A 27,203-nucleotide genomic window follows, 5' to 3' on the forward strand; every position below is an offset into this window, starting at 1 on the left:
AGGCCAATATGGCTTCCTGCACCTGGTGACGGTTGAAGAAACGGTGTTAGGTCTCATGGAGAAGACCCGGGGCGTCGAGGTGAGAGGGAGAGGATTTCTCGCGACTGGGAAAGGGAACCCCGAGAGCCTCGCACGGGCGACCGTTCTTTAGGCCTTTTAGCGACGCCTGGAGGGTGGAGAGTGGAAGGATGGATAAACTGAGGTAGTTAGGCTGAGCAGGGCCAGAGGCGATTGGCGTGGCCTTTGGCCCCCACACTGCTGGGGCCCACGTCCGGCGAGTGGTTGAGGGCGGAACTGCCTCCCCGGCCTGGGGGAAAAGGGAACTGAGTTCAGGATCTCCAAGCTCCTGAATATTCTTCGTCCTCCCTCTCTCGGGGTCGTCTCTTTAGGGATTAGGAGGCCCGTCACCTCCTGTGGGGACGTGAAGGGCTTGAAAGTTTAATAAAAACTCCGCGCCTGCAGCGTTCACGTGCATGATCTCCTAGTGTACTCACAACAATCCTGTGTTACTGTTTCGTTGTTAGGGTTGAAGTAGCCGAGGCTTAGAGACAGGTGGTGACTCCCCAGGAAGACCACACAGCTGGCAAGTGAAGGACATGGGCACTCAGTCCGTCTGTCCGGCTCCGAAACTTCCCCCGCTCTCCTCCAACCTGTAACCCACGCTCCCTTGAATCCTTTGGCTTCTGGTCACCTCCTATTTAAATGCGGCCTCTTTTCTAGTACGTTGGCGTGTGTAGTTGTAAACCCAGAACGGAATAGCCCAAAACTTCTATAAGGGTGAAGGAGAATAAGAATAATAGCTCGCGCTTGTAGAGCTGTCACTACCAGCTGGAAACAGAACTAGGCTTTGCATATGTCAGTCTTCACACCAGCCCTCTAAAGAAGGCGTATTGTCGCCGTTGCCCTGATGAAGAAACCGAGAGCAGCGAGGTTCAGTATCTTGCATACAGTCAACAGAGACGGGTAGAGACGGGATCGAAACTCAGGCAGATCTGGTTTTTGAAGGCCCGTGCTTTTAGCCAGTAATGATTGCCAACACGTATTGACCACTTGCTACTTGTAAGCTGTTTGGAGTGCTGTACTTGTCTTCCCCCTATTTCTCCCGCAAAGCTTCTGAAAGAGGTGGTGTTATCCTCATTTACAGGTGTGGGAACTGATGCACTGAGGGATTGACTTGCTGCAGATCATACAGGTAGTAGTCAGCAGTAGAGACAGTATTTGAGCCCTACGACCTCTTCTACTACATGCCAGTCAAGTTGATATGCAGGATCTCATTTACATTTCGCATCCTGTCCGCCAACTACGTTTCTTATTTCATAGATGAGAAAGTTGAGGCCCACAGAGGTTAAATGACTTGCCCAAGGACCCACAGCTAGTGAGGATCGGAGTCCAGAGCTATGGTACATACCACTGTGCTAAGACTAGCGTGTCATCTGCTTCCCAGTTCCTCCTTAAGGCAGTCTGCATCCCAGATTAACTTTTCTATGGCTGAAATGGTTTCTGAATTGAGATTATTTTGGTGTACATATGCTGAAGGGGGAAGAATGATTTTCCAATATACGTCTTCCCCAGGAAGTCTTTACGAGATAATTTGGAGTATTTTCACATCATTGTATTCTATTTGAATCATGTTAAAAGGTCATCATTTATGAATCCACAGGAGGAGCTTGGTCAATTCCTAATTCGTACTTTCTGTCTCGTTAAGCTATTCTGATGAGTTGTGGTTAAGAATTGTACAAACAAGAGTAAGGAGCCTGGTGTTTGCTAAAGGGGTATTTGATTCTGCGTGCCACTTGGCTCAGAGGTGTTGACTTGACCAAGAACTGGAAAAGGGAGCTGAGAGCCCACCTGCAGCCTCCCTCTGCATGCACTAAGTCAGACCTGATTTCTCCTGCCTGGTTTGTATCTTTCATTAGGAAGCTCCATCTTCAGAACCTATGGAGGAGGAAGAGGAAGAGGAGGACGATTTGGAGCTCTTTGGTGGCTATGACAGTTTCCGGAGCTATAACAGCAGTGCGGGCAGCGAGAGCAGCTCCTATCTGGAGGAGTCAAGTGAAGCAGAAAATGAGGATCGGGAAGCAGGGGAGCTGCCCACCTCTCCCCTGCATTTGCTCAGCCCTGGGACTCCCCGCTCCTTGGATGGCAGTGGTTCTGAGCCAGGTGCTTTGAGAGTGTCCCCTGAAGATGGGGAGGTTTCAGGAGGCTATGGAGGAAGGGTGGGCGGGGGGGACATAGGCCATGTGGGCAGAGCCATCCAGGTGTAAGGAGCCGTTTGCTCTGATGTCTGAGGGCCTGTGACAGAGACACAAGTACCCCAAGTAGCCCCAAAGGGTATTTCCTCTGCTGCAGTCTGATTTCAAATTGCAATTTCCTTTGTTCTTTCCTACAACTATATTTATTTGGAACATATTAGATGCCAGTCATTAATATGGTGCTTTTACATTTGGGTGAGGAGCTGGTTGATTTTTAAACCTGGATGTTGAGAAGAACACCTAGAATGTTCTGATTACTATCTGGGGAAGGTCAAGGAATAGCTTGTGGGTTGGATGTGAGGTGTGGGGGGAATACAGAATCCAGTGACCTCTGAGGGAGAGGATTACTGATGACAGTTCCCATGGATCATCTGGAAGCTAGTTACCTTCTGAGCTGTGATGCTCGGACAGATGCTGGACCCCCGTGTCAGGGCCTCCAGTGTGTGGACTGCCTGTGAAGACAGGCTAGATGTCTGTGAGCATAGTCCTGTCCCTTGGTGCCTGAACTCTAATACTCTGCCACTTGACTCTTCTTTTCTACCAGTCTTCTCCCACCCCCACCCCTGCCTTTTTTATTTATTTTTTATTTTATTTTTTCTCCCTTCTGTCTTCTTCCAGCCATTCTCTTAGAATCTTAGAACTTTGGAACTAGAAAGAACCATTAGAGACTGTGGAGTTCAGGTGTTCTCTAGCCTGGCTGTACATTAGGATCACCTGGGGAGGTTTTAACAGACTACAGATGCCTTTGTCCCACCACAGACCAGTTAATTAGAATCTCAGGCTGGGTATTTTTAAAGCTACTCAGATGATTCTAATATGATGTCAGGCGTGAAACATTGATCTAGTTCAGTGGCTGTCTAGATGAGAAGAAAAGATACCCACAGAAGTTAATGGCATTTTAGCTTCTCATTTTCTTCTTTACAAACTTTCCAATACTCACCTGTTGCCCTGTGGATTTGCCTTAGCTCCACTGTTGACATATAACCGAGGGATGCCAGGCAGCTTACCTCAGACAAAGCAGATTTCAGTTGTATACAAACCTCCTCCTCCTGTTCCAGGCCTGTCAGTCTGAGTGGGGGCTTGGATTCACCTGGTTAATGTGCTGTTCGGGTTTTGAAGGGCCCATCATTTTGTTTGATCTGGGGTGACCGTATCAGGTGGGTCACGTGCTAAGTTCTCTTCCCAGCTGTCTGTGAGATGTGTGGTATCGTGGGTACAAGGGAAGCCTTCTTCTCCAAGACTAAGAGATTCTGCAGCGTCTCCTGTTCTAGGAGCTACTCCTCCAACTCCAAGAAAGCCAGTATCTTGGCCAGATTACAGGTAAGAGGCAGTTACTCAGAAGACCTTTCCTGGGGCCCTGGGAGCTGAGACAGGAACACCCACCTGGCTGATGGCAAAGGGGCCAAGAGAGCTTTGGAAGGAGTTTGCTTGTGGCTGTCTGAGGTTGTAAACTTCCTGCTATTTATTATGCTCTCAAAATTTAGCCTGCAGGGGAATCAATCTGTAAATTACACACTAATAGAGGTGCCCTTCAATCCCCACCTTCCCCTGCCCCCAGGAGTCTAATGCCTTTAGTAAGTTTTAAAGAAAAGAAGAGCCTTGGGGGAGTCTGGTGCCCTTTGGTCTTTGCCTCATACTTTTTTTTTTTTTTTTTTAAAGTTTGTTTATTTTGAGAAAGCTAGGACATGAGCAGGGGAGGGGGAGAGAGAGGGACAGAGAGAATCCCAAGCAGGCCCTGTGCTATCAGCGCAGAGCCTGACGCCGGGCTTAACCTCATGAATGGTGAGATCCTGACCTGAGCCAAAATCAAGAGTCAGATGCTTAACCAGCTGAGCTACGCAGGTGCCCCTGCCCCATACCTTTATAAATGCTCTGAAAGGAAAATAGGAGACAGGCATACATTTACCAGCCACGGTGGGTTTAGGAAGTTGATGCCTGGTCTCTGATTCCATGTCATAGGCAGCCACCTAGAAAGTCTTACTAATCTTTAGTTAATTATTGACATTCATAGAAGTTTTATAAATGGAAGGATTCTTTTTTTTTTTTATTTAAAAAAAAAAATTTTTTTTTCAACGTTTATTTATTTTTGGGACAGAGAGAGACAGAGCATGAACGGGGGAGGGGCAGAGAGAGAGGGAGACACAGAATCTGAAACGGGCTCCAGGCTCTGAGCTGTCAGCACAGAGCCCGATGTGGGGCTCGAACTCATGGACCGCGAGACCGTGACCTGGCTGAAGTCGGACGCTTAACTGACTGCGCCACCCAGGCGCCCCTATAAATGGAAGGATTCTTAAAGAGACGTGTTGTCTCACCCACACATTAGTTGAGAAGTGTGCTGAGGTTCAGAGAGGAAGAGGGACTTACCTAAGGTGGTTCTGTTGGGGGAGCAGCAGAACTGGGACTGGAATGTGCTCTCAGGCGCCTAACGTTGTGTTGTGTCCTGGTAACTATGGCCACCGTCCATGACACCGGTTCTCACACCTTGCCTGCACGTTGGGATCACCTGGAGAGCATTTAAAATATTAATGTTTGGTGCAACTTTTGATCTCGGGGTCATGAGTTCAAGCCCCACATTGGGTGTAGAGATTACTAAAAAAAAAAAAAATAAATAAACAAGCTTTAAAAGAAGTAGTAACAAAATATTGATGCTTGGTCTTACTCCCAAAGATTCTCATTTAATTGGGATGGAGTGTGGCCTGGACACATGGGCTTTATAATTATTATTATTGTTGTTGTTGTTTTAAGTAATCTGCACCCAACATGGGGCTCTAATTCCTAACCCTGAGATAAGAGTCTCATGCACTGCCTCTACCACCCTAGCCAGCCAGGTGCCCCCTGGACATAGGGGCTTTAAAGAGCCCCACCCAGGTAATTGTCATGTGCAGCAAAGTTTGAGACCCACTGCTCTGACATTTATTGAAAGTCACAGTAGACCATGTCTCCTGCTTTGTGCTTCTGTATACTTTATTTCTCACTTTTGTGCATAATCGTTGTTTCCCTCACTGTGTAGATTTTAGTTAGGGCATAGAAAAATCTCTCTCCTCAGTGACCTAATAAATAGTATTGTTAATAGCTACAATTCAGGGATACTTGCTAACTGAATCCAACCAACCAATGCTCTCTTAAAAATGAATTTTTAAAGTTTCCTATTTTATTTTTTTAAGATTTTTTTCCCCAGAGAAATCCCTACACCAAACATGGGGCTTGAACTCACAACTCCAAGATCAAGAGTTGCATGCTGTACTTACTGAGCCAGCCAGATGCCCCTTAAATTCCTATTTTATTTTATTTTTTATTATTTTTAAAAAATTTTTATTTTATTATTATTTTTTTAACGTTTATTTATTTTTGAGAGACAGAGACAGTGCGAGCTGGGTAGGGGCAGAGAAAAGGAGACAGAATCCGAGGCAGTCTCCACGCTGCCAGCACAGAGTAGAAGTCAGAAGTTTAACGGACTGAGCCACCCAGGTGCCCCTATTAATCTTTTTTTTAATGTTTATTTATTTTGAGCAAGCAGGGGAGGGGCAGAGGGAGAGGGAGAGAGAATCCCAAGCAGGCTCCTAGCATGGGGCTCAGTCTCACAAACCTTGAGATCATGACCTGAGCTGAAATCAAGTGTCAGACACTTAACCGACTGAGCCACAAAAGTGCCCCTTAAATTCCTATTTTAAAGGCTCAGAAGGGGCGCCCAGGTGGCTCAGTCGGTTAAGTGTCCGACTTAAGTTCAGGTCATGATCTCGCGGTTCGTGAGTTCGTGAGTTCAAGCCCTGCGTCGGGCCCTGTGCTGACAGCTCAGAGCCTGGAGCCTGATTTGGATTCTGTGTCTCCCTCTGTCTCTGCCCCACCCCTGCTTGCACTCTGTCTCTCTCTGTCTCTCAAAAATGAATAAACGTTAAAAAAAATTTTTTTAAAGGCTCAAAAATTTTTAGTAACTTACTCAAAGAAGTTACAAATTGAAGAGCCAGGACTTTGCCCCAGGTCTGTGTAAACTCACATTTTTATTTCACTGATTTTTTAAAATAAATTCTCTGGGCTTTTCTGATCAGTGCTTAAGTTACAAGCTGTAGACTAGATTAGTGGCCTTTCACTCTTGGGGAGGCCCCGTGGAGCATCTGATGAAAGCCACAGACCTGCTCTAGAACATTCCCATATGTGTACAAAATGTTGCCTCCTAGACCTCTGTGAAGCCCACTGTCTGCCATAAATCTGTGGGAGCATCTAATGAAGGAGATGGCTGAGAGTTGAAGCCACTGGGAAAAGTCCCTGGAGGAAACAAAGGCTTAAAAGACAGAAAAGATAAGAAAAGTGTCCCTCCCTGCCCTGTAGCTCCAAGTGACCTATCCCTCCGCATTTGAACAATAGCTAAGCACTTACTGAATGCCAGGCATCGGACAGTAACTCACATCCTTGCAGCCCCCCTTTGAGCCAAGCATTGTTATTGTTATGCACTTGATTTACAAATGAAGGAACTGAAGAGGTTGAGGGACTGAATCCCAGGATTTAAACCCAGACCTTCCAGATCCAGCGCTCCATTCTCAGCCATTAGGCTACCCACGTGCTCTCCTCCCTCCAGGGAAAACCACCTACCAAGAAAGCCAAAGTCCTCCACAAGGCGGCCTGGTCTGCCAAAATTGGAGCCTTCCTCCACTCCCAAGGGACAGGACAGCTGGCAGATGGGACGCCAACTGGGCAAGATGGTAAGACAGCAGAACACTGGTGCTCAGAAGCTGCCAAGGGGTTGGGAATGGGGTGCCAGGCCTGGGCTGGCCCTGCCTAGGAGCCGGGAATGGGAAAAAAGGACAGCTACAGAGTGGCCTGCCCCAGGCTCACTGTGGACTGCCATCTTCCCTATTTGGTAGGGATTGTGCAAATTACCCCAGAAAATCCCTTTAGTCACTTCTGAGGTACTAGGACCCCTACTCTTGATAGTTCAGAAACCCAGAATTTGCTGCTTTTCTTTTGTATCGCTCTTAGCCCTGTGGCTTCTGTGTCCCATGGGCAGTGGAGACCCCTGTCTGGTTTGGAGAGGGGTGGCGGGATAAGGAAAGTAACCTTCTGAGTGTGCGCAGCAGTTTCTAAGCGTGCAGGCAATAAGCAACTCTGCTCTAGGTGGTCTGTTTTTGGCTGTAGCTGAGCTCTAGACGCACAAGGGTTGGAGGGGCCTACGTGTGTGCCCCTCCCATCCATTCCAATCGGCTGTGACCAATGAGAGGTTGAGGGAGGTCTAAAGAATTTAAGCCCAAAGGCCTTTGAATTTCCTTGTCTTTTCCGGGGAAGAAAGATCAGACATTTCCCCCCGAATGCTTCCTCTACTCCTGAGAGTCTGTCACCCTTTGGATAAGGTCCAGGCCTGTTCTGATGGCCACCAGTGGGGCAGGTATGGGGCTGCCTGGGTGGGGAAGGACCTGCTTCTATGGCTCCTGGGCGTCAGGTTCCAACTCTTCTCTTTCTGCTCTGCAGCGCTGGTCTTGGGTTTCGACTGGGGGAAGTTCCTGAAGGATCACAGTTACAAAGCTGCTCCTGTCAGCTGTTTTAAGCATGTGAGTGTCCTGGAGATGGGGGGCAGGGGAGCAAGCCGGGAACTCGGGTGCTCGCCACCTGTCTCACCCGCCAGCCTCATAAGCGTTCCAAGCTGGGCACTGGCACCAGAGACGAACAGTGATGAGGTCTGGGTGGGCGCAGTCCAACTTTGCCACTTGCTCCGGTTTCCCTTTCTGTCCACCTTTTTTTCAGAGTCCTCCCACAAACCCTCACTGAGGCCTTCTAGCACTGCGCTTCCTCTCTGAGGTCCTCACTCTGCTTGTTTACGTACTGGAGCTTCGTGTTAGAAATCCTTTCCTCCTTCTTTCCCCTGTGTTCGTGTTTTCCCATGGAAAGCTTGGTGCTTCTGGACTGCCCTGAGCCCCCGGGTTCCTGGGAGGCAGATGTGGATGCCTCCTGGAGCCCATTTCAGCACAGAGAAGCCCCAGAAGAGTGAGGCCAGGAGGAGGGGTGGGGTGCTAGGCCTGGAGTGGAAGTGCAGGCAGCACGTGCAGCCTGTGGTAGCCTGCGGGCCAGGGAGCCACCTAGAGCCACGCTCTCCTTTGGCCTTTCAAGCCAGTTTGCTAACACCCAGGAAGTCAAGGAGGAGGCCTCTTGACTCGTGGAGTCGTCTGACCAGAGTCACATCCTAGCAGCTCCTGGACTCCCGGTGGAGTGCCGTGGACATGGGACAGTGGGAAAGTCTCACTCTAGTCTCACTCTAGTCCCATGCTAGTCTCACTCTAGTCCAAGGCTCACACCTTCCTTAGTAGGAAGCTCTTTTGCCCTGAGTTTTCACTGCAGGGGAATTCTGTCACAATTGCACTCAACACACTGGATTTGATAAGCTCTGCCAGGCCGGCCCCTTTGCGCCTGGGTAGCATAATGGTTTCTAGATTCTGTGACAGACCCATTCTCTGGCCAGAGAGGTAGAATGGGATACCCCGAATAGCTTAAGCCAGGGCTGAGAATGAAAAAACGGTGAATTTCTCCAAAGGAGAATCAAGATGCTCTTGGTTCAAAGTGAGGTTTAGATATCAGGGAAAAGCCAGCAAAAATGGTCCGCTGCTGATGGAGAGCATCTGAAGAGGAGAAGACGGGTTGGAGAGGTAGAAAAAGAATGTGCCAGAAATAGTGTGTGAGTAGACCACTGTGAGAGCCGGCGTGGTGATAGCTGAGACACTACTGGCCAGGCTTGAGTGAGGATTGAAAGAGGTGGTATTTGTGCCAAGGACAGTGCCTCGCTGGCACTGCGATGTGGCGAGCACTAGGAGGTGTCATCACTGGCACACAAACTGTCACAGGTGTGCTATGCCCGAGATGATACAGTGAGGAGGCGGTCCTGTAAAGATCAGTACTTGGGGATGACTCTGGATGTGTGACCACTGCACCGGCCCTCCCCTCCCATCGCCCCCACCCCATGCCCTGAATCAGCTCTTTGAGGACAGTGGACTCATTTTGCTCATCTCTTCATCCCTAGTCCCATGCCTGGCTTGGAGTGACAGTGAGTGATGTGAGAACTTGAGGGGCAGAGAAGGCCACAATGACTCATGAGGCCAGCCACTCTTCCCTGTCTGCTCAGGCAGCTCACTGTCCCCCCCCCCCCCCCCAATGCTCTTGTGTCCACACAGGTCCCACTGTATGACCAGTGGGAGGACGTGATGAAGGGGATGAAGGTGGAGGTGCTCAATAGCGATGCTGTGCTCCCCAGCCGGGTGTACTGGATTGCCTCTGTCATTCAGGCCGCAGGTGGGTATTCCTCTGGCCAAGGCAGGGTCTGAGTTTGAAGACTGACATCCCCATACGGGGGGGAGGGGGGGGCAGTGTTGCAAGCAGAGGTTGGCTGCATCAAACACAAAGCCCACCCACTGGAGTTTCTGCCTCCCTTCTTGGCTTCCAGGAAGCCACAAAGCATGGCAAGTTTAGAAACTCCCCCTTTTAAGTTTTTTCCCAGGAACAATCAGGCTATAAAAAATTAACTCTCATGCGGTGCCATACTGCTTTCCCAGGACATGACATGGGTTTGTTTTGGCTGTGACCGTTGTGGACAACAGGGACCCCACTTGCCTGGAAGGAGTTCTTGGAATAGGAGTCAGTTTAGGCTGGAAAAGAGGGAAGGCCTGAGAATATACCTTTCCCCATCCCACCCTTCCTCATTGGTGCCCTTTCCTTCTTTCAGGGTACCGGGTGCTGCTCCGGTATGAGGGCTTTGAGAATGACGCCAGCCATGACTTCTGGTGCAACCTGGGAACAGTGGATGTCCACCCCATCGGCTGGTGTGCCATCAACAGCAAGATCCTGGTGCCCCCGCGGAGTGAGTTGATGAGAACATTCCCTGTCCTGGTTCCTGCAGAGCCCATGGTAGAAGGGGCACTTTTGTCTTAGGTTAGACCAGAGCAGAACTCACTCGCCAGCCTGCTTCCTGTCCTCCCCAGTTCCAGAGGCCCCAGGGCCCGACAGGTGGTACAGCGGGTTTTAAACCTGTGCTCGCTGGCCCGAAGAGGCAGAAATCAGTTGCTCTGGCACCCCCTGTCGGCGGGAGTGTTGCCAGGCTTTGTAACGAGGATTCTGCCGTGTCTCCACAGCCATCCATGCCAAGTTCACCGACTGGAAGGGGTACCTCATGAAACGGTTGGTGGGCTCCAGGACGCTTCCTGTGGATTTCCATATCAAGGTCTGGCAGTGAGCCCTGGGGGTCTCCTAACTGATCTCATTCCTGCCCCTCTCCCATTTTCTCTGTCCATGCTACTCACTGGAGTATTTTCCCTAAGACTCCCTTGCTTGACAGTTTTTAGCAGCTTCATGTTTCTTTTGTTGTTGTTGTTTTAATTTTTTTCAATGTTTATTTACTTTTGGGAGAGAGAAAGACAGAGACAGAGTGTGAGCTGGGGAGGGGCAAAGAGAGACACACAGAATCTGAAGCAGGCTCCAGGCTCTGAGCTGTCAGCATAGAATCCGACGTGGGGCTTGAACCCATGAACCATGAGATCGTGACCTGAGCCAAAGTCGGGACACTTTGACTAAGCCACCCAAGCGCCCCACCAGCTTCCCGTTTCTCAAGGAAGGATGTTGGTTGCTCTCTCCCTTCCCAGTTTAGTGTCAGCCTCCTCACCAATCCCGATTGTGATCCAGCCACGTCAGTCATGTTGCTTTATCCCCTGTTTGCTCCTCCAGATCCTTACCTTTGCTCATAGCATTTTCAAAGAGCATTCGTTGCATAGATTTTAAGTACATGGATACAAGGAACTGTGGGAATACAGACCCTGTATTTAGGACTCTCCAGTCTGGCAGAGGAAAAAAGTCAAGCACAGAAATAATTATAGGTGTGTGTGTGTGTGTATATATATATGTGTGTATATATATATATACACACATATATATATATTTCTATTTATATATATATGTATATATATATACACATATATATATTTCTATTTATATATATACATTTTTTACATTTTTTAAGTTTAAATGATCTCTACACCCAACGTGAGGCTCGAACTCACAACCCTGAGATCAGAAGTCGCATGCTCTATCGACTGACCCAGCCAGGCACCTCTAAGCACAGAAATAATTATAAATAGCCTTGATTATGAACCGGAGGTGTGCCTCCAAATCATCGCTGTGGCTTTTGATTTTAATTTTTAAAAATTTAGTTCTTTAACTTAAAAAATCACACACATGGTAAAAATTCAAAGGGAGTACAGGATTCATGGTGGAGACTTAGTGTCTCCATAGGGGCTTGGGCTGCCTCTGAGGCTCCTGGTCGGTGCTCACAGGTGCATTTCCCACCTCGCCGTGGTAAGCTTCACAGCAGTGAGCAGGGGGACGCAGAGCAGGTGCTGCCGTGACACATTGCTGAACTGGCCTTGTATCAAGGAAGTCTTCATGGAGAAAAGGCGTTTGAATTCTACCCTGATGGGTAGGGTGTGGGTGGTATGGAAGCCAACAGCTGAAAATAGGGAAGGAATAGAAGTTGGGCCCATCTCATCCAAGGTACCGGACGCCTGGTGAAGAGGTTGCCACCGCCTGGCTGGTGGAGAGTGGGCCTTTGGTAAGGAACGGTTCCAGCAGCTCAAGGAAGCATTCGCTGGCTTTTTTCCTAAAGTAGAAATGAATTTTCCTTTATTTAATCTTGTTGGGTACCATCCATTTACTCTTTATTTCTCTGTATTTTGCTAATTTATCTTTTCATATTCCCTTTCCAAAACTATAAGCTTTGTCTCCTCTGCTTCTCAGAATGCCTTGCATGGGTGATGGGTTCGGCATTTGAAATTCACTCAGCTGGCCTTTGTCTGAAGGCAAGGCAGATGATCGTGGGTGTTGGGTGCCACTAGTGTCATCAAGGTGGCCTGTTCTCTGCTCAAACTAAAATGAGCTTGATTTCTCAGTGGCAGAGCATGGTTCCATGTGAACTGGTCAGCAAGCACATAGTGACTAGGTGTCACATACCCAATCCTGCAGTGGATACGGAAGCAGCTGCCTCTGAGGTTTGGCAGCAAGGAGGATAAAGGGGGTGGGTTTGTAAACGAATCCCTGATCCACATCCAGTCCAGTTCCGTGGATGCCCGCAATATGATAAGGGCCGGAGTACAATGTTTTGAATGAAATGCTGAGTACAGTGTCTTGAATGAAAGACCCACCAGCCAAGGCCAAGGGTGTGTACATGTGTTTGTCAGGCGAGAAAAAAACATTAACTGAGCACTAACTCTGTGCCTAGTTGTGTGCGTGGAGCCGAGGAGGTAGAAATGAATCCTACCAAACCCGACTTCTGCCCCTACTGGGTTCAAGTTCTGGGTGTCACTAACCAAAAGGGGCACCGAGGTGGTATTGGGCTGTGGGCTGCGCTGGGTGGGTGCAAAAGAAAGGAATGACGGGAAGGGCTAGGAGGGGGAGGTAACCCAGGGGATCCCAACCCAGGCCTCACCTGAGTCTCCTAAATGAGCCAGTCAGGCAGTCCGTCTGGGGGTGTTCCAGGCCTTGAGGGGAGGGCTGAAGGGTCTGTGGTGTAGGACTCTGTCCGCTTTTCCTGGTGGCTGCTTTGTGATCACTGAGGTGCTCCCCCTCCTGGTGGGCTTTGAAATCGCACTGCTCAGCCCGCACCAGGGCTAGGCTGGGTGGGGCTGGAAAAGCCCTATGGAGCTCACTGGTCCCATTTCCCTGCCCCAGGCAGGCCAGCATCAAAGTCACAGTGAACCAAGAGAATCTCCTACCCCTTATCCGTGGCCTGCCATCAGGGCACTAAGGACAGCTTGTGGGTATTTTGGTCCCCATCCCTTGCTGGGTCAGAGTAGGAAAGCCGTTCAGAACAGCAGCCCAGGGAGTTCAGAGCTATAATTTGACATTTGGAGACACAGGGCTCTGGACACGAGTGTAGTATGTGCCATCTGCCCAGAGGTGGCAGGAAGTGGGAAAGAGCACAAGTCTGGACCCTAGGACAGTTGCAAGGCTCAGCTATGGCACCAATGGCTCTGGGTAAGTGCGGCTAAGTCACCTGAGTTCTCTGGGGTACCCGTTGCCTTAGTCTGAAACGGATCTCGTAATTGCCATCATATTGACTGACTGGCCTCTTGGTGCATATGTTGTAAGCTGTGTGCTGCTTCTCGGTATCGTTCTGGGGAATTAGGGTTCCAATTGGCGTTCCCGTCCCACAAGGGTTGAACTTGGTGGGAAGGGAAGGCTCATCTGCTCACTTCCTTGACTTAGTGTTGAGTGTGGTTTTCACACACCTTGCCTGATCTCTGGTTACTTTTAAGAGACACAACAGGAAGGTGGGGGCGGGGGGGAGGGTCCCCAAGACCACAGCAGGCCTGTGTTCTGATGTTGCAGATGGTGGAGAGCATGAAGTACCCTTTTCGGCAAGGCATGCGGCTGGAGGTGGTGGACAAGGCCCAGGTGTCACGGACCCGCATGGCCGTTGTGGACACAGTAATTGGGGGTCGCCTTCGGCTCCTCTATGAGGATGGCGACAGCGATGACGACTTCTGGTGCCACATGTGGAGCCCCCTGATCCACCCAGTGGGTTGGTCACGGCGCGTTGGCCATGGCATCAAGCTTTCAGGTTAGCAGAGCCCCAGGCCAGCGTGACACGGGTTCTGCTGCCCCAGGTCCTAGGTGGGAGCATCTCTATACCCCACAACAATCCTCTGTGGTAGAGGTGAGCATTTCTATCATGTAGTTGGTGATAACAAGGTCCAGAGAGGTTGGGTGATTTGACCAAGGTCACTCAGCTTGTAAGTGGTATGATCGATCTGAACCCAGAGGCTGCAGACCCCATCCTCTCCCACGTGATGTGGGAAGCATCTGGATCTGAAGGGTTCAGTAGTCCCTACAGAGAGCTCCTGATGTTTTCTGTCTTCCGGTCTGGGGGGATAGGCAGGTAGGGGGTGCTGAGATACAGGTTAGAGCATATGCAGGGCAATCTCCACATTTCTGGGGATAGTATGGAGGTGGCCCTGTTGGCAGCCTTCAACTCCCTTCTCTCCCTTGCTCCCCAAAGAGAGGCGCAGTGACATGGCCCACCATCCCACCTTCCGGAAAATCTACTGTGATGCTGTTCCTTACCTGTTCAAGAAGGTGAGGCACAGCCCTTGGAGCCTTTCGTCTTGTCCGTAGGTCCATTCCAGACCTTGGGACCCTGGGATGTTCCTTTCCTTCCCCCGTCTCCTTCCCAAGCCTATGGCAGGTGAGGCCTGCTCCCCCACCCTCCACCTGGGCCACCCAGAGATTCCCCAGCTGCCCCGTTCCTTTAAGGTTCGAGCTGTCTACACGGAAGGTGGTTGGTTTGAGGAAGGGATGAAACTGGAAGCCATTGACCCCCTGAATCTGGGCAACATCTGCGTGGCAACCATCTGCAAGGTGAGCCTGGGCCCGACCCTACAGCCTCTAGTGCGGTTTTCTGAAGCCTTTGAGGTGGCTCCGAGCTCTGCACACGTTCCCCACTCCGGCTGCTCCTGGAGTACCGGACTTTTGTGAGGAGAGGGCTCGTCTGCTCCTTGCTCAACATCTGCTTTCGTGTCGGATCCGAGGCACAATGGGCAGGTGCTTATTGAACACCTGGCCCGAGCCTGGTCCTGTGTCAGGTGTAGGCCCCGCGCCGTCAGCCTCCCTGGAGGCCTTTCAGTGCTTCGTGTCCTCTCCTCTGAGGGCTGGAGCCACAGCCATGCTGACTTTGCTGCACACTGTACGTTATTGCTGCAACCTGAGGAGCAAATGGCCCCTGGGGGACATGCTGATTTGTCCATCCAGCCAGACTTTTCCAGGCTGGGCCCGTGTGCTCATCACTGAAAACACTGGCGAAAGGATGTAGTCCCTGCAGGAACAGCATTTGCTGTCCAGTGAGGAAGGTAAATAATGTCACACGTACGGGTCACAGGGGCGCTGAGTGCTCCAAAGCAGAAGCTCGCGGAAGGCCGAGATCTAGCTCTCCGCACACCGCTGATCGGCCGGCTCTCTAGCCACCCGCCCCTTGGATGGGGGTATAGCTCATGATACCGTGGTGTCTGCCTTCTCCCCACCCGCTAGGTTCTCCTGGACGGCTACCTCATGATCTGTGTGGACGGGGGGCCTTCCACAGATGGCTCAGACTGGTTCTGTTACCATGCCTCCTCCCACGCTATCTTCCCAGCTACCTTCTGCCAAAAGAATGACATTGAGCTCACACCACCTAAAGGTAAGACCGGCCTTACAGTCAGAAAGGGTAGAGTGTGGCCACAGGCCCAGATTCCTGGCCAAGCCAGACCCTGGGGCTTGGAGTCTCAGAGTGGATTGGAAAGGTGTCTGAGCCACCCAAGGCCAACACTACCAGCCCTTACACTGGGCTGACCGGGCTCTATGACTAGTGTGTGGTTTGGTGAGCAGAGCTCCAACTGTTCCTTTGGGCAGTGAACAACCTGTACAACAGGACCATGGTCCTAGAGCAGGTACCAGTCCGGGGAGGAGAGAAGAAGGCTGCTGGGGAGACTCCAGACTGGGTCCTGATCCAGTTGCAGGTGCCCCTTTGGCATGTGCTCCTTTCTTGGATTCCCTCCTGCCTCCCCTCCTTTCCCTCCACGTTTATACTTTCTGCTTCTCCAGGCTACGAATCACACACTTTCAGCTGGGACACCTACTTGGAGAAGACCAAGTCAAAAGCAGCTCCATCGAGACTCTTTAACATGGTAAGGAAATTGAGGAAGCACGGGGCCTGGGTGGCTCTGCCTGCTCTCGGGGTGTTAATTCCAACCCCCTTCTCTTCCCTCGAGTCAGTACTGCGGAGACCAGCCACTTCCGGGGAGAAGTCCCAAACTCTGCCATAGGCATTCTACCTAACAGTCGAGCCGGTCCCTTTCCCGGAGGGACTGGTGCTTGGGAGCAGAGGGCAGCGGGATCACTGTCAAGGGACCCTTCCCCACAGGCGCTCCCAGCCCGTTGCCTCTCCTCAGTTGTGCCCCACCGGGGCCGGGAGCTGGCCATGGTCACTGCTGCTTCCTCCCGTCCCTAGGACTGCCCCAACCACGGCTTCAAGGTGGGCATGAAGCTGGAGGCCGTGGACCTGATGGAACCCCGGCTCATCTGCGTGGCCACGGTGAAGCGGGTGGTGCATAGGCTCCTCAGCATCCACTTTGACGGCTGGGACAGCGAATACGACCAGTGGGTGGACTGTGAGTCTCCGGACATCTACCCCGTCGGCTGGTGTGAGCTCACCGGCTACCAGCTCCAGCCACCCGTGGCCGCAGGTCTGGGCTCTCGCGGCCCCAAGAGGCTCTTGACGTTGCTTTCCTTTTTCCTTCCTGCCAACCACTCCCGCTGCCCCGTGCCTACCTCATTCTTTGGCATGAGATCGAGAAGTCTCCTGGACCACTTCTAACTAGAACGGCCCTTGTGTCCCCATCTCCCGCTCCTGACTTCTCTGTCTCCCTCTCCCTCTGGCCTGCAGAGCGCCTTCCTTGATCTTGCCCACTCTGTCATATGCTCGTGCCCTTGTGCACACAGGTAAACCTCCCAGGTCCCTCGGAGCAGCCCTGGTGACGAGGGTGGGAAGAAGGGACAGCTGCTCTCCAGTCCCTCCCCCATTCTCATTGCCCAACTTTGGCTTTCCTTCTTGGGGTGTCCCATGTGTAGGGGAGGCAAGTGAGGGGTGGGCAGGGGGTCTTGGGACGTGCCTATACCTTGTTCTCTTAGAACTCTCTTCTTAACCTCTTACTCTCATCTTTTAACAGAGCCGACCACACCTCTGAAGGCCAAAGAGGCCACGAAGAAGAAAAAGAAACAGTTTGGGAAGAAAAGTAAGTGATGCACTAAAGCAGGCGGGGCTGGTGTGGGGCCTGGGACCAGCTGGGCCTGTGTCCCTGGACGTAGAGCAGGAGTCACCACTTAGGTAGCACTCTTCTCGATCCCTCCATCTCCTCTTCCTTGCCCTTTGGCCCCAACATACCTGTCAGCCTATGTCTTAAGGGACCCGAGGACACACAGGGAGTCTTCAGTCTCTGGCACTGGTCAGGATGGCGAGGAGAAAAGGCAAGAGATTGTAATTATAAGCGAGAAAGGGGGGAGGGATCCCCATCTCTGCTGCCCTGTGGTCAGAGTCGCTGCAACCCCGTCGGCTGTTTGAAAGTATGAGGTATGGAGGGGGTGGCGGTTTCTCCCCAAGCCTGTCATTCTTCCCTTGTGACACTCAGGGATGAGAGGGCAGCCACTGAACTTTGGTGTCATCTCCTTAGGCGAGACCCCACTCTTAACAGATTCTGAGCCCTGTGTGGGCTCAGCTTGAGGGGACAGCATGCGGGGGTGTAGGGAGGAGAGAAGGTAAAGCCATCCTTCAGAGCCGCTGGCGTGTGGCCATGAGGTCGTCTCCACGATGTGGCACCATACACAGAAGAGGTTGTCCAGAAATAAGGAGGAAACAGACGGGGTCCCTGGGTGGGATTAAGGTCGTATGAGGGTTTGGGTTTGATCACATGGGAAGACCCTGTACCGTTCACAGTAGTGGGGCTGCGAAAGTCACTTCACAGGTGAAGGAAGGAAAGACCGGAAGAGGGAAGGAAGCTCCGCAAGCAGGACGGGGTGGTGTTAACCCCCTACTGGAGAGAGCCTCTCTGAGCCTTGGGCACACAGCTCTGAGGGGCGGCGTCGGCGTTCAGGCCCTTGGTTCCCCCAGATTGGCTCTTCTGGTGTCACCGCCCCTGCTCGCCGCTGGCTGAGACCCAGCCTTCAAGCCGCACGTGGATACCGCCTTGTGCTGGGTTTAATTCTGTTTTTATTCAAAGGGAAAAGAATACCACCGAGCAAGACCCGGCCCCTCAGACAGGGGTCCAAGAAGCCCCTGCTGGAGGACGACCTGCAGGCCGCCGAGAAGATCTCATCGGAGCCTGTTCCTGAAGAGAGTAAGAGCCTCCCGGGCGGGATCAAGGCAGGGCCGGCCTGCGCCAGTGCTCAGAGGCGGCCCTTCTCCTTCCCCACCTGGGCACAGAAGAGGAAAGTCAAGTGTGAAGGGACTTCTCTGGGCACCCAGCAGTCCTTGTTGGACCACTGGGCCTGGAGAGCTTCCCAAACACCCACCCCCGACTCTGAACGGAGCCGCACACCTCCAGCCGGGCCCTCTCCGTCTCTGCGGCCCGCCCCGCAGGGGCAAGGCGCCATTCCCGCCTCCCCGCCACTTCCTGAGGGCCCCCCTTCATAGGGAGCCAGAGCCTGAGCCCCCTGCCCTTCCGGAGTTTCACGCACACTCACTCTGTTCTCCCCGCCCTCCCCACCTCCCTTCCTCTTTAGTCATTGCTGTGCGTGTGAAGGAAGAGCATCTAGACATGGCCACACCTGACAAAGCCCCGAGTCCAGAGCTGCCTGTTCCCATCGAGAACATCAAACAGGAGACAGACGACTGAGCCTTCCCCACAGCCAGCCCGGGGCTTCTCTGTTGCTACCGCCCCTCACCCCACTTTAGTTGGGAGAATGAGCCTTTTTTGCATAAGTTCTGCCAGGTGCTGTGAAGGCCAGGCCCCCAAGGACCTCTGTCCTCCTCCCTGGCGAGGCCTGAGTGACTGGCACTGCCTGAGGCCTCCACGTTGGTCTCTGAGTGTCTCCTCCAGCTAGAGTTCCCAAAGCTCTTTCTACAGCAACCTCCCTCCACACCCACCGCACCCCTCGGCCGCCGGGGTCGGGGGCTGCCCCCCATCACACTGCAAGACAAGTCCGTGAAGGGTGTGTGTGTCTGAGCAAGTCCTGTAATAAAGGCCTGGAGCAGCTCTGAGGGGGAGGCCGTTGCGGGCTGGTGGTGGGTGGCGTGGGTGCCTGAAAGCAGCCACGTGGAGCAGCCTCTCGCCTCTGGGGTTGGCATCCTGCTTCTCGCACCCTAGGGAGATCAGGGAGCCGTGCAGGCACCCAGCCCTGGCAGCTAAGAAGCAGTGACCGGGATACAGGTTTCGGTGACTCGTGGGATGACTTTGACCCTGTTTTTGCTGTTGACATGAGTACTGACCCCCCATTTCTTAGAACAGTGTAGAGGTGGAGTCTGCTCCCCAGGGCAGGGTAGGCTAGCGGGGACCTGGGGAGGCGAGGACCACACAGGCCCCTGTGCCACGTGGGGAGCTGGAGGAGGGGGCTGCAGAGGCAGCAGGGCCGGAAGGGAGACGGCCGCCAGAGCTGTGCTTCACCTGCTCGGAGCCCAGCTCGGCTGGGACCTGCCCTTTCCACCCCACTTCTCTTCCGGTTGACAGGGAGAGAGTCGCGGGGCCTCGGTGAGGGGCAGTGGTCAGCTCTGCTGGCTGAGGGGACCCTAAGGGAGCCCCTGGAGGAAGGGAGATGAGGGTAACGGGACACGCTTCCTGGCTCCCTGTCCCTTCCTGTCCATGCCCCTCTCTGATAGTACATTTTAGAAGTTCACCTAGTGTCTGCCCAAATTTCAGTTGCTCTCATTTTTCCCAGTTAACCTCCTTGGAAACTGTCCCCTCCCTCTGTCTCTCCAATAACTCTTCCCAAGCGTAAGGTGGGGCAGCTGACCTTTATTTCCTGTCTTTGGGTGGAGAGGCGCTGCCAGGCGGGTTCCTGTGGGCGACCAGCTGCCTCCTCTGAGCTGGTCAGGCTGCCACCGCCTGTGCTTGCTGGGTAGGGTGCTGGCTGTGCATTTGTTCAGGACCTGGGCTGTTTGGGCTTCCCCAGAGATGGGGTGACCCGCCTAAGCGAAGCTGATTTCCAGTCATTTCTTCCAGACAGAATTTGATCCTGACTCCTTTGCTAAAGGCACTAGGAAAGCCCGCCCGCTGTAGAAACCAGGCCCAGAAAGTGGCCTGTCCCTGCAACCTGCATTCCCCAGAACGTGACTAGATTTGGAACCTGTGAAGATCAAGGACAGAGGGGCCATGCCCTCCCCTGCTATTACTTACACCCCAGACCTGGGCGGTGATGGGTCAGTGGCCTTAGACCCCCCCCCACCCCACCGCCAGGAGGAAGACAGCCTGGGTATGCACTTTGGCTCTGCTGTGCACCCACGGAGGGCTTGCAGGGTCGTGTTCCCAGCTGAAGCTAGCTCATCGCCCCCAAAGCCCCTGCAGTTTGGAGGGCCAGCTCCGGGGCTTCTGGGGAAACTGGACCATATAGGATCATAACCTTTAGCTCCTTCCTGGATGAAGAAGTGATGCCTGCGCGTCCCCCAATAAGGATGGCAGGGGCGGAGGACAAGTCTGGCTGCCGTTCCAGCCCTCAACTGGCCTCCCCGGACTTCCTGAAGTCGTTTGTCAGATTTCCGTTTCTTAGAGCAGAGTGTATTGTGATCGGGCACCTCCCAGTATCGATTACGAAGGCTGGCTTCACACAGGAGGACGATGAATAAACGCTGCCTGTCATCTTTTGAGTGCCCCATCTCCATAGCAACCACATGCTGGATGATCCTTCTTTACATTTCTGCCATTCCTCTCCTGCAAAACCCTGAGTTCCCCAGAGGCTGGGCCTGTGCCTTGTCTGCCCCAGTGGCCTGGTCCTAAGTTACCCCAGTGAGTGTGAGCACGTGACATGAAAATACGTAACTTGTGTTGCTGGGGCCTAAAGATCTGTCTCTTCCATCCTGGGTGGAGGTGTCTGTTGGCTTCGGAGATGCTTACACTCCAGGCACGGGACCAGCTTTGCACCTCAGTTGCCCTTGGAGGGAACTGGTCTGGAGTCCTGGGGGCAGGGGGGCTGCTGGCTGGGAGATCCTCCTGAAGCACCCCTTCCCCGCCTCGTGCCACTGCTGCCTGATCTGCAGTGGCTCCCTCGTGCGGACTGGACCGGGTGCAAACGCACACACCCCCCTGTCACCCAGTCTAGACACTTGGCTCTACTCGAGGGATGGGGGCAGCAAGGGAACTGCCATTCGTAACAGCCTCAGGTGCTAAGTCAGACATGTTGACACAGTTTAGTTCGTCTTCACAGGAGCCCTGAGGTGAGGGTCAACTCCATTTTACGGATGAGAAGGCTTATGCTAACTTCGTTTCTTAAATTCACAACAGTAAAATGACAGCAGTGGGATTAAATCCAGGGTGGTCTGCTGTGTTACAACTGGTATTCATTCATTCACTCATTCATTCATTTCTTTCTGAAGTATCTTCCACATGCCAGACATCACGCTAGAGTTTGGGCCTCAAAAGAGACCAAGGCGTGCGTGGTCCAGCCATGGCCATCAGCAAGGTGAACACGCCCAGCCCAGAAGAGGGCCCAGGGCCCTGAGTGACCCTTGAGGTCAGGGCCCTTCTCTTCCCACTCCACCCCCCCCCTTTCTTTAAGTAGTCTCCACACCCAACATAGAAACAAGATAACGAATCCCACGCTCTACCACCTGAGCCGGCCAAGCACCCCTGGGCCCCTTATCTTTCAATTCCTTTGTATTCCTGGGAGGAAACCGCCCAAATAAAAATGAAAGACCTATGTAACGCCAGGGCTAGCGTTCAGGGGATTATCTCCATGTCCGAGGGGTTGGAGGAAGGGACAGCCTCAGACATACCGATTCCTGCTGCAGCCCGGATGCGGGGACAGGGAGTCAGGATTGCAGGGTCTTTCCTTTTAACAAGCCCTGGCCTGCAGCTGGGCCCGTCAGCCTCAGCTCCTGAGCCAAGCTCGGCCTCCACACGCCCTCCCCCGGGGCCGCTGTCGGGAGGGAACGCTGATGCTGTTCGTTAGCCTTAGCCGGAAGTCCCTGCCACACGGGTGTCAGCCGAGATTAACGCCACTGTCATTGACACCAATTCCAGATCTGATCTCCAAGGCACAATTGCTCACCTTCAGCTTGGGGTTGTAGCAGTTCCTTCCTCCCAGCCTACCTCACAAGGAACACTGAATGGTGTAACCCCCCCCAAAGAAGATGTACCTCAGAGTGAGACCTCAGAAATAGGGTCTTCACGGAGGTAATCAAGTTAAAACAAGGTCATTAGGTTGAGTCCTAATCCAGTATGACTCCTGCCCTTAAGAAAAGGGGGAATTTGGACTCGGATCTGGCAGGAAGACATGAAGGGACGGGGAGGTTCCATATGAACTCGGACAGAGACCGCATGGTGCCACCACAAGCCGAGAGACATCTGGGGCTACCAGAGGCTGGAAGGGGCACAGAAGGCTCTCCCCTGCAGCCTTCAGTGGGAGCACAGCCCCACCGGCGACACCCTCATCTCAGACTTCGAACCTCCAGAACAGCGAGGCAAAAATGTCTTGTCCTAAGCCGCCCAGTGTGTGGTACTTTTTTACAGCAGCCCCTGGGAACTGATACACCTTCTAATGGACCCCAGGCCCCCCAAGTCTTCACCACGCAGGTCCAGAGGCAGGCTGAGCCTTCGTCTCCCCAGGGCCCACTTTTCTGTTCTCATTTTCCCTCTTAGGACCGGCCTCTCCCCTAGAGCCCCCACTGCCCCCCCAACCACACAGCAGCAGTTCCCACGGGCCAGGGCACCCGGATCGTGCTCCCCCTTCTCTGACGTGCTGCGTAACTTGGCTACAACCGGGGGCTCGAGGATGTGAGCATAAATGTCAGGCGGGTGATGGAACGACACGGAGCGGGGTGCAGCCCGTGGCCGGCGAGCAGTGGGAGGCCACGACGGCCCCTGCGCTCCTGCTCTCTCTGTCCCAGGTGTGAGCTGGGCCCTGGAGGTCAGGAAACTGTGGGATCAACGATGATCCGGCAAATACGGTGATGGTGGCATTACTTTTAGGGACACGTTGGGTCCAGGTATTCTGTGGCTTATCGGAAAGGCCAGTGTCCCACAGGATGAAATTGTGCAGTTGTTTCCTCACAGACCCATCTGGGCCCAGCCAAAGGTGGGGGAGCTGAGGAGCGGGGACAGATACGACAGAATGGAAACGGCAGAGTCATTGCCCGGGTCTGGAACCACATGAATTGGGACCAAGAGAAGCCAGACCTCTGCTACCCTGGGGGCTTTGGAACCTGACCCACCCACCGAGGCCTCCCGCCAACCTGCCAACCTTGTCTGCTCTCCACCGTCTCCCCTTCCCGGGGCTGCTCCTGGCACTGGGCCTGGCGGCCGGCGTCCGCTTGGCCTTCCTGGCAGCCCAGCCTGGGCAGGTTTCAAAAACAGTCGTCGCAGCCTTCACCCTCTGGCCATGGGCACTGGGAGGGCTGGCACACGTGGCCCCCACACGCAGGTTCAGCCCAGTGAGCCACCTGAGGAGAGGAGAGGAGATCCTCAGGAACCCGCAGCGAGGGCACGCTCTGGAGGGAACCCTGGCCCAGCCCGTCACCAATTAGGGGACCCAGAGCGAATCACTTCAAACCTCAAATCCCTTCTTTGTAAAAAGGGGATAGGAATAGTAATAAATAGTTACAGAGGGCTTAGGGCGCTCCAGACAATGTTCAAATCAACCTATATATGCTAGCTGACAAGGTAATCCTTTTTTTTTTTTTTTAATTTTTTAATGTTTATTTATTTTTTATTTAATTTTTTTTTTTTAACATTTATTTTTGAGACAGAGAGAGACAGAGCATGAACAGGGGAGGGTCAGAGAGAGGGAGACACAGAATCTGAAACAGGCTCCAGGCTCTGAGCTGTCAGCACAGAGCCCGATGCGGGGCTCGAACTCATGGACCGCGAGATCATGACCTGAGCCGAAGTCGGCTGCTTAACCGACTGAGCCACCCAGGCGCCCCTTTAATGTTCATTTTTGAAAGAGAGAGGGAAAGAGTGCGAGCACGAGCAGGGAAAGGGCAGAGAGAGAGAGGGAGACACAGAATCGGAAACAGACTCCAAGCTCCGAGCTGTCAGCACACAGCCCGATGTGGGGCTCGAACTCAGGAACGGTGAGATCATGACCTGAGCTGAAGTTGGACGCTTAACCGACTGAGCCACCCAGGGACCCCGACAAGGTAAGTCTTACAAAGAACGCCTATGAGGTGGACACAGTTCCTGTCATCCCCTTCACAGATGAGGGAATGGCACAGAGAAGTCACCAGGCCCAAAGTCAATCGCAGAGAAGGACTTGAGTTCTTTTTGCTCTCCTATGAAATCAGTGACACGCCCACAAGTACTTGTTAGGTTCCACCCCCCCTAGGCTGGGTGGATCTCATTCCCGCTTTGTTGATGAGGGAATCCGGGCCCAGACAAGTCTACCCCAAGCCTCACGCACTTCTGGCTCCCTCGGGAAGGGCAGGGGGCTCTGGCGGCACCCTCCCCCCGGAAGCCGCAGGCTGGCACAGACACGGTGCCCTGCGAAGAGGGCGGGGGCTTGACTGAGAGCAGCTGGTGGGTGTCCAGCTGGGGAGCTCACCTGTGCAGCGGGAGCAGCTGGCAGTCGCAGTGGAAGGGGTTGCCGCTGAGGTCAATGAGCTCCAGCTGGCTGAGATGGGGCAGGGCAGGCACGGCCCGCAGCTGGTTCTTCTGTAGGTACAGGCTCTGGAGCCGGGGTCCCAGGCCCGAGAAGGCCCTGGGAGAAATCTGCAAGGAGACGCCAGGCCTTGGCGTGAGCTCCTACCGGGCCGGTCTCACCCCTAGGCCCGGGAGGTAGCCCCGTGCTCTCCCAGCAGAGGGGAGGCGGAGAGCCCAAGGTGGCCGGGGCAGTAAGGGCCGTGCTGGGATGGAGACCCAGGCTGGTCTGATCCCAAAGCACTTGCCCTTTGCACGCCACTCGGAGGCCCAGTTCATGGTTCTTTCTGCTCTGCCTGAACACGCCCCCCTAAAGGCAAATCCTCTTGGTGGCTCCAGCCCTCCCTCAAAGTGTGCAACAACCGCATGGACCCACATTCCTCCTTCCTCCATGCTTAGGCGGTACCCTCGCTGGCAGGCCTGTGTGGCACCGAGATCTGCCTGGTCTGTCACCACCCCTAAGCTCCCTGGGCCGGTGGGGGGGGGGCGTGGGGAGCAGGTGTAGTGTCTGGCTTCTCTCAGGGTCACCACGCCCCAGCCTCAGGCCTGGCACTGTGGGGGCAGCAGGGTTTGTTGAGTGAACGCACGCTGCATGAGGCCTCTTGTGGCCCGCCCCCCTCCCTTCCCCCCCTGTAGCCCTGTGCCCACCTGCTCCAGGCCACTGCTGTTCAGGAAGAGGTGCCGCAGTGACTGGCCCACAGACCGGAAAGCCCCATCCGGCAGAGCTTCGAGAGGGTTCCCCGAGAGCTGCAGCTCCAGGAGGGCAGGCAGCCCCTCCAAGGCCCCAGTGGGCACCTCTCGCAGTTGGTTCCTGTCAAGGTGCAGCTTCTCCAGCTCTCCAGCCGGGCCCACTGCCCCGGGGGCCACTTGGGCGATGCGGTTGCTGCTCAGGTAGAGCCAGCGCAAGGCCTGCGTGCCTGCCAGGTCCCCGGGTTCCAGGCGGTCCACGGCGTTGCTCTGCAGGTGCAGGGAAACGAGGCCGGGCACGGCGCGCAGGGCGGCCCCCGGCACTCGCCCGAAGCGGTTGCGCTCCAGGTACAGGTAGCCGAGGCGGGGGGCCCCCTCGAAGGCAGCAGCGCTGAGGCCCGAGAGCAGGTTGTCAGAGAGGTAGAGGTAGATCAGGCTGCCCAGCCCCGCCAGGGCGCCCGCCTCCAGCTCCGTGATGCCGCAGTGCTGCAGGTGCAGCGACACCAGGCGGCCCAGGCCCGGGAAGGCCGCCCGGGGCAGCACGGGGAAGCGGTTCCGCCTCAGGTCCAGGAGCTGGGTGTCGCCGGGGAAGCCGCGGGGCACGGCCTGCAGGCCGCGGCCCTCGCAGCCGCTGTGCCGGGACTCGGAGACGCACACGCAGACCCGCGGGCAGGGCTCGGCCGCCCCGTCGTCCCCCTTGGAGGCGCCCTCGGGGGCGCGGGGCCGCGCGGCCGCCAGCAGCAGCTCTTCCTCCTCCTCCTCCGCCCTGCCTCCGGTGCAGCGCAGGTCTGAGGGCCTCAGGGCGTCCAGGGCCTCGCCTCGAAGGCGCCGGGGGCCCCTGCACGCGCCGTCCGCGCGCACACGCGCCCGCGCCAGCCACTCGAGCAGCGGCCGGGCCTGGCAGCCGCACCACAGAGGGTTCCCCTGCAGCCTCAGCCGGCGCAGCTGCCCGGGGCCCTGCAGGGGCGGCAGGGTGTCCAGCTGGTTCCCGCGGAGGTCCAGCGTGTGCAGGCGCGGGCAGCGGGCGAAGGCCCTGGGCTCCAGGGCCTGCAGGGCGCCGTGGTCCAGCGTCAGCTCCCGGAGGCCCGGCAGCGCCAGCCCGTCCTCCTCGCCCACGTAGGTGAAGGGGTTGTGGCCCAGCTCGAGCCGGGCCAGGGCGCGGGCCTGGGCCAAGGCTGCCCCCGGCAGGGCCTGCAGCTCGTTGTGGTGCAGGCTGAGCCGGCGCAGGGCGGGCAGGCCGGCCAGGGCCTCGGGGGCCAGCACGCTGAGCGCGTTGTGGGACAGCTGCAGCCAGCGGGCGCGCGTCAGCCCCTGGAAGGCCATGGCGGGCAGGTAGACGAGGGCGTTGTGGGCCAGGTTCAGGGTGGCCAGCGCACCCAGTGCCCCGAACGTGCCCGGCCGCAGCTCCTCCAGCATATTCCCCTGCAGCTCCAGCCGCTGCAGTGAGCCCAGCCCGTCCAGGGCTTCCTGGGGCAGCGAGCTCAGGCGGTTGGAGGCCAGGTTGAGGAGGAGCAGGCGGCCCAGGCCGCGGAAGGCGCCCTCGGCCACCAGCTCCAGCTGGCAGTGCCGCAGGTCCAGATGTGTCAGGTAAGGCAGCTCCTGGAAGGCAGCTGGGGGGATCACCTTCAGCACGTTGCCTCGGAGGTCCAGCCGCTGAGTCAGCTGAGCGGGGAGAAGCAGGGGGGAGGCTGAGCGGCCCGCGCACCTTGCCAACCTTGGCCTTGGCACGCACCGTTCCCTCACCTGGACGCTCCTCTCCCCCACACCTTTCCCTCGTTCTCTTCATCCTGCTCCCTGACACCTCCTCCAGGAAGCCTTCCTCCTTAGCTGCCTGGGCACTTTTCACATTGAGCTGTCACTGCCCATGTACTTTCTCTCCTCTCCACTAGCTCCTGACTCCACAGAGCAGAGACCGTATCTTATTCCAGCATAT

General features: G+C 54.7%; 2 protein-coding genes across 4 annotated transcripts in view; one reads left to right on the forward strand and one right to left on the reverse strand.

Moving 5' to 3' along the window:
- Positions 1–21,270, forward strand: L3MBTL2 (L3MBTL histone methyl-lysine binding protein 2). 3 transcript variants are annotated; one of them, XM_047066589.1, is made up of 17 exons: positions 1–79; positions 1,917–2,160; positions 3,439–3,572; positions 6,826–6,949; positions 7,713–7,792; positions 9,404–9,521; positions 9,952–10,086; positions 10,358–10,446; positions 13,602–13,833; positions 14,272–14,348; positions 14,526–14,630; positions 15,297–15,444; positions 15,849–15,931; positions 16,255–16,489; positions 16,973–17,038; positions 18,020–18,136; positions 19,958–21,270. In XM_047066589.1, exons 1-17 carry the CDS (start codon positions 56–58, stop codon positions 19,966–19,968), a joined length of 2,022 nt encoding a protein of 673 aa, XP_046922545.1. In that variant the 5' UTR covers positions 1–55; the 3' UTR covers positions 19,969–21,270. The 3 variants fall into 3 exon arrangements, with proteins under 3 accessions (XP_046922545.1, XP_046922543.1, XP_046922544.1); XM_047066587.1 differs by lacking the exon at positions 19,958–21,270 and adding an exon at positions 18,522–18,994; XM_047066588.1 differs by lacking the exons at positions 1–79; positions 19,958–21,270 and adding exons at positions 605–719; positions 18,522–18,994.
- Positions 18,186–27,203, reverse strand: part of CHADL (chondroadherin like) — a 10,983-nt gene continuing 1,965 nt past the window's right edge. Inside the window, exons 3-6 of the mRNA XM_047066586.1 lie at positions 25,232–26,932; positions 24,489–24,655; positions 23,190–23,388; positions 18,186–18,212 (exon numbers count right to left, since the gene is read on the reverse strand). Coding sequence (XP_046922542.1) covers positions 18,186–18,212; positions 23,190–23,388; positions 24,489–24,655; positions 25,232–26,932 — 2,094 coding nt within the window. The remainder of the gene's footprint in view (positions 18,213–23,189; positions 23,389–24,488; positions 24,656–25,231; positions 26,933–27,203) is intronic.

Source organism: Lynx rufus, unplaced genomic scaffold (genome assembly GCF_022079265.1).
Source record: "Lynx rufus isolate CCGP_SWC_20201006 ecotype Redwood Valley unplaced genomic scaffold, mLynRuf1.p SCAF_7, whole genome shotgun sequence".
Taxonomy (NCBI): Eukaryota; Metazoa; Chordata; class Mammalia; order Carnivora; family Felidae; genus Lynx; species Lynx rufus.